Source organism: Perca flavescens, chromosome 20 (genome assembly GCF_004354835.1).
Source record: "Perca flavescens isolate YP-PL-M2 chromosome 20, PFLA_1.0, whole genome shotgun sequence".
In the NCBI taxonomy this organism is placed as follows: domain Eukaryota; kingdom Metazoa; phylum Chordata; class Actinopteri; order Perciformes; family Percidae; genus Perca; species Perca flavescens.
Window position 1 is genome coordinate 4,998,929 of NC_041350.1, and position 6,581 is coordinate 5,005,509.

At 39.8% G+C, this 6,581-nt stretch overlaps 1 protein-coding gene across 1 annotated transcript; it reads left to right on the forward strand.

Moving 5' to 3' along the window:
- The first annotated feature begins 3,199 nt into the window (after positions 1-3,199).
- LOC114547429 (uncharacterized) lies at positions 3,200-6,127 on the forward strand. The gene is made up of 6 exons (XM_028566807.1): positions 3,200-3,230; positions 3,381-3,617; positions 3,705-3,968; positions 4,268-4,534; positions 4,799-4,939; positions 5,674-6,127. The coding sequence occupies exons 2-6, from the start codon at positions 3,602-3,604 to the stop codon at positions 5,907-5,909; spliced, it is 924 nt and encodes a 307-aa protein (XP_028422608.1). The 5' UTR covers positions 3,200-3,230; positions 3,381-3,601; the 3' UTR covers positions 5,910-6,127.
- The last annotated feature ends 454 nt before the right edge of the window (positions 6,128-6,581 follow it).

A 6,581-nucleotide genomic window follows, 5' to 3' on the forward strand; every position in this document is an offset into this window, starting at 1 on the left:
ATTTAGTTGTCCATTACCCCAAGAGACTTTGCGCGGATATGGAGTGCTGTGGGCTGCCAGTCGTGACGGAGTTCCAAGTACCTCAGAGCAGGCCGGGGTGTGTGAAGGAACGCAGGCCGGGCGGCGAGGCAGCAATACAGGCAGCACCGGTGCTGAACTCCGACAGTCGGACAAAATTTGCAATTTGCCATCCATTTTTGTAAAGCGGCCCATATTTGAGCTTTACGTAGTTGATTTCTCGCATAAAAAAGTTTCAGAAGTAAATTTTGTAATGGAATAGCAGAGATCTGCGCGACCTAGATTCGGAAGACTACCTGATCTCAGGTCAGTTGTGTAGCCTATGTAAATGTTGGGGCGTGACCGTTCTCTTAATACACCCATGGGCTGACAAAGGTTCCGGTTTTTGGGATTTTGACGTCAACTTCCCGCTTTGTTGAGATTCGCCAGTTTTCAGCGGCAGTTTCAAAATATAAGATTTTCATAGTAAAGGGATGTCAGTGGGATTTTGAGCTTCTGTGGATGTCCTATTTACCCACCGAACTGTCGTTATTCAACTATGACAGGGTAAAATCGGTTTTGCATTCTATCACCCCTTGAAGTAACAACAGTTTAAAACAGATGCTGAAGTTATAGTTGATGCTGGATTTTGACTTATTTGACTTAGTCTCCTGTGTGAACCCAACTGTGTTTGGTCTTGGATTTGTCTTTGATTCCTAGTACGTTCTCCCAACTACAAACCTAAGATCAATCATCAGAATCAGAATCAGAAAGGGTTTTTATTGCCAAGTACGTTTTTTAACACATACAAGGAATTTGTTTTGGTGTTGTTGGTGCACATCACACATTCTCTAAATGTAATAAACAATATAAGTATAGGTATAAACAATATAAGTATAAGTATATGTACACAGTATGTATTAAATTAAAAATAAAGATAGAAATAAAATAAAATAAAATAATTAAATAAATAAAGAGCAAAGAGCATTACAGCAGAGAGAGAACAGTGGCATGAAGAGCCAGGTGGAGAGTCAGGGTGGTTTCCGGGCCTTGTTAATAAGGCTAGTTGCGGAGGGGAAAAAGCTGTTCATGTGGCGTGAGGTTTTGGTCCTGATGGACCTCAGCCTTCTGCCAGAGGGGAGTGGCTCAAAGAGTTTGTGTCCGGGGTGGGAGGGGTCAGCCACGATCTTTCCAGCACGCTTCAGAGTCCTGGTGGCGTAAAGGTCCTGGAGTGGCGGCAGATTGCAGCCAATCACCCTCTCTGCAGACCGAATGACACGTTGCAGTCTGTCCTTGTCCTTGGCAGTGGCAGCAGCGTACGAGATGGTGATGGAGGATGTGAGGATGGACTCAATGATGGCTGTGTGTGCACCATCATTGTCTTTGGCAGGTTGAAAAATCTGAAAAATTATAAGAATTCAGTCTTCTCAGAATTCAGGCTTATCTGTACACTTGCTCCTTAGTTCTATAAAGTCAGGGGCCATTCCTTGCCTCTCCTATTATATTATACTATTACTCATATTGTGTGAGTGGCAGTTAATATATTTGCATATGACATTTTTAAATTCACATATGACATAAAGATGAGCCCATAAACCTCATAGAGTGTGAGTTTTGACCCTTTAAATGTATTTCTTTTTCAGGTTTTCTGATAATTGACGGCACAGTAGATGAATTAATGGTCTTCTATGAGTATCTTAACTCTTGCAATGAACATCTGAAATTTACTTTGGAATATGATAAACATTGCATCAGTTTCCTGGATATTCAGGTATACAAAGATGGTACGACCATAAAAACTAATTTGTTTCGCAAGCCCACTGATCGCAACACTATATTACATGGGGATAGTTTTCATCCCAGGCCTTTGGTCAAAAGTCTTCCGATTAGTCAGTTTCTCCGTGTGCGCAGAATATGCAGCGACAATACATCTTATTCAACACAGGTTGTAGACTTGACAACAAGATTCCTCAATAGAGGTTATAAACAAGACTGGGTTAATTTGGCCAAAAAACGATTTGATCAGACAACACAAGAGGAGTGCCTTCGATCAAAAAAAGTGCCCTAAAGATCTAAATAAGTCCCCTTAATGCTGTGTTAAATATTCCCCACTGGTGTCAGAATTCAAAAAATCTGTCTATAAATATTGGAACATTATTGATTCGGACCCTAGACTAAAAACCTAAGCTTATCTTGAGGCGTGCTCCTAATTTAAGAGATTGTTTAGTTAAAAATGATATATGTCCGCAACCCACAACTGCCTTTCTTAGTATGCCCGGTGGTAACTATAAATGTGGTAGTTGCGCCCAGTGTTCGCAAAAGCTTTAATCATCCACATACTGGCAAATTAACATCTATTCACGGTGCAATTACATGTAGCACCACACATGTTGTTTGTCTCATTCGCTGCCCATGTGGTTTAGCTTATGTGGGTAAAACAACGAGAGTGATACGGACCAGAATAAGTGAACACAGAAGCACCATTAGAACAAGGGATGAGCGCAGCCCTGTAGCTGCTCATTTGAAACAGGCAGGGCATAATGTCGGCGCTCTTAGATATATAGGTGTGGAGCGAGTCAACAAACCTCCTAAAGGGGGAGACCAGGATAAAAGGCTCCTCCAACGGAAAACCTTTTGGATTCATTATCTAAATACAATGTCTCCTCATGGCCTTAATGAAGAATTTGATATAAAACCATTCTTATAAAAAATGTTGTAAGATATTGTTTGTTTCTTATATAAAATATTGTAAGATATTGTCTGTTTTTGTAAGTACTAATGCAGCAGATTTTATGAATGTGTGGGGTAATGTTCATTAATTCTTTAACTGTTTGTGGTAACTTTATATGGAATTGTTTCCTCTATTGAATGTTTTTTCTATTTTTTCTTTTTTTGCCCCCTTTTTCTCCAGTTTTTTGTAACATAGTAACATTATGTATCTCCTTAGATATATTGTATTTTGGAATGCCCACCCCCCCTCTTTTGAGATATATATGGTGAAACCCTCTGTCATGGGTGGGGCTTTTTTGGGCCGCCCACACCTAATCAGACTAATTGAAGCCAGATGGTGTGTCAGCTGAATGTGACCAAATGTGTTAATCATTCGCCTGAAGAAGACCCAGTAGTGTCGAAACATTGCATTTTATATTAAATATGGGGGTTTAAAGCAGTGTTGCGGACATTATATTCTTTTCATTTTTGAGTACTTTCATTTGTCCTGCACCTGCCAGAAGGTGGGATGTGCACACAATTACTTTTATAAATTTCTTTTTCAGGTTCCCACTGTGTGTACGAGGGTATTATAATTTGCATATGACATAAAGATGAGCCCATAAACCCAGAGTGTGAGCTTTGACCCTTTAAATGTATTATTTCTTTTTCAGGTTCCCACTCTCTGAAGTTCTTGTCTACAGGACGTGTGCAGCCTGGAGATCGACCTTTATTTGAACAACTAACTGTATTTGATGGAGTTCCCATCTCTTACTGTGACACCGTGACTAAAAGAGAACAACTCAAACCTACCCTGGAGTCCCAAAAGTTACCTGAAAACTGCCATGAAGCGAGTCTTAATATCATATTGTCTCTCTACGAGATTCCAAGATTCATGAACAGCACAGTGTGTACGTTTTGTGTGCGTGTTTTGTGACATGATAATGAAGGCTGCTTTATTCAAAACCAGTAGTTAATCTCGCAGTCTTCCTGTACAGATGTTGTACAGCGGCGGCGGGGCTGCATCCTGTCAGCCAATGGGACGGTGGTTGCTTCTGAAGCCTGGGCAGTAGATGGGATGGATTTTTTTAGCTTTGACCCTGAATCTCAGAGATGGACGTCCCAGTCTCCTTCTGCAAGACCAGTGGAACAACTCTGGAACAAACAGATAGCCATGAATAATGCCTATAGACACTTCCTCAGAGAGGAATGTCCACAGATGATCCAGGGAATTAAATTAAGACCAACACAGCAGAAAACAGGTGAGAGCTGGAACAGTGCACATTATATTATTATATTGGCTCGTTAGTTCCATGTTTTGTATATGTATCGGCGAAGTAGCTTAGTAAAGTGGCAGCATCTCCAACCTTGTGGATGAAAACCAATTGATTAGGATGATTCAGGTGGGCAAAACCTGCAGAAAAAAAGAGGACCTTGAGTCAAGATGTTTTTGTAAAAAATCAACTTTCACACCTGTGTAGGCTAATAGCTTTTCATCCATTGGATGGCGTAACCCCTTTACCCTGACCACAATCTTTGATACTTGTTTATTTCTCTGCAGAGCTACGTGTTTTTGCCAAGCCCATTGTTGACACAGACCAGGCACTGCTGAGGTGTCATGTGAAGAGTACTAACAAATCAGTGAGCTCGGTGCATCTGATTGGAAACGGGGCTTCCAGGGCCAGTTGGATCAGCGTAACCGGACCGATGCCTGCCGAAGACAGATCCGTGATCCTCCGACTGACAGCTAAGATCTCCCAGAGCCGAAACACTGTCACGTACGGCTGCACAGTACAAACAGGAAGTCACAACATCACCGTCTTTTGGGGTGAGGCCTTTTTTGGATGTTAACTTGAACATGGTTGTAATATTTTGCTTTATATTGTTTGAAAATGGAAATAACAATTCAAAGCTAAAAGTGAAGGTGAAGTTTTAGTCAGTATTGGTGTTTAGAATTTATAGCTCCATGGTACTCTTATCCTGTTTTATGAAATCTGATTGTTCCTATTCTTAGTTTCAAACAGAGAGGACAGAATGAAGAACTTTGGTGGTGAGAAAGTGGGTTTTCAAGATCTTCTGTCTTTCCTTACAGATGGGAATACTCTCGACGGCAGAAACCTTCTTGATAACTCAAGTGTGTTTTGGACAATCCTGCTAGTAATCCTTGGAGTCTTCTGCGTTTTGTTTATAATCGCTAGTATATCCCGTGCAATCCGATGTCTGCTTAAATGTGGTGAGTCTTATTTGATTTAGTGTTCAAGACTTTAGTAAATTTACTACAGAGATGTCACTAAATCAGCTGAGCCGATGTATAAGTAAGAAATGCTAGACCAGAAATTTGTTTGAGGAATTTTCATACAGCAGATGTGTTCGACCCATTCATGAGTCTGCTTTACAATCACTACTATATCCAATGCAATTATGTCTGCTTAAATCTGGTAAGACTTATTACTTATATTACCAAGTAGCGCTCGCCTAGCTGCTAGCATGGTATGCCCTCATACTCTGCTTCTGACTGGCTAGTAGTCCTTATCTAGGTACTGTCAGGACACGCCCTCATACTCTGCTTCTGACTGGCTAGTAGTCCTTACCTAGGTACTGTCAGGACACGCCCTCATACTCTGCTTCTGACTGGCTAGTAGTCCTTACCTAGGTACTGTCAGAGCATGCCCTCATACTGTGCGTCTGACTGGCTAGCAGTACTTACTGCGCATGTGAGCTGTCTCACTCTGTAGCTAAAACAGAGAGCTCAACACACAGGGTGAAAAGAGGAGCTGCAGCAATGTGCAGTACAACAAAAATATGGTGTTTTCTGAAAATAAAACCACATAAACCTATTCTGGTACAACCTCTTAATATAATTATGAACCTGAAAATGAGCATAATATGAGTACTTTAAATAAAGTCTTTTCTAAATGAGATGGAACTGCCAATGTGTCCTAATTGTGATTCCAATTTTCCTTGTAGTGAAAAAGAAGTCCAGTCCTCCTTCTAGAGTTGATCCACAGCTGGCGGAGCAGTTTACCAGGATCATGGAGAGTGTTGCTTCTCCAGATCTGCAGAGTGTTATTTTTTCAGTCATGCGGGGTACAGAGGGAAACAGGGAGTTACAGGACCAGTGGGAGATGAGCATTGTTATAAGGGATCAAAGTCACTATGATCCAGAGTACTATGCTCATCAAATAGATGGGGCACATCGGTAGTGAATTTAGGAATTGAGCAGGAATTTAAAATTTTAGAACCAGAAACATTTAAAATATCAACTGTGAACATCAGGTTTTGCTGTCAGTCCCTCAGAGATTCTGTTATTTGTCACTGAATCCATTAATTACAGAACTGTGTTCATTCATTATTCATCATTCCCTACATAGTAACCACTCAGTTGTCTGCTCAATATTTAGTATTATATTGAAACATTTAAAACATGTCAGAACTCATACTTGTTTTGTCCAATAATTGGATAGGTGCAATGACTTTTGTTGTAATTTTCATATTTTCTGATCCTGATCAGTTGTGTTGGTGCTTTAACATAACACGTTTCGTATGATATTTGACAGTCAGGGTGCTAATGTATGTGAATAATGTATCAACAAAGCTAAGTATTGTTAACTGCTATGTTATTTAAATTTTTCTACCATCACGTGTAGCGTTTACTATGCTGTATAATACTATGTCTTTAAAAAAATACAATAAAATGAAGACAGTCTGTGTTGTCTACAGTTTAGGGTCAGCAGGGTTTCTTTTACATCCTGCAGTTGTATTTTATATATATATATATATATATATATATATATATATATATATATATATATATATATATAAATATATATTTTTTTGTACGTGATGTCTGACATTTTTATCAATGCTTAGTATTC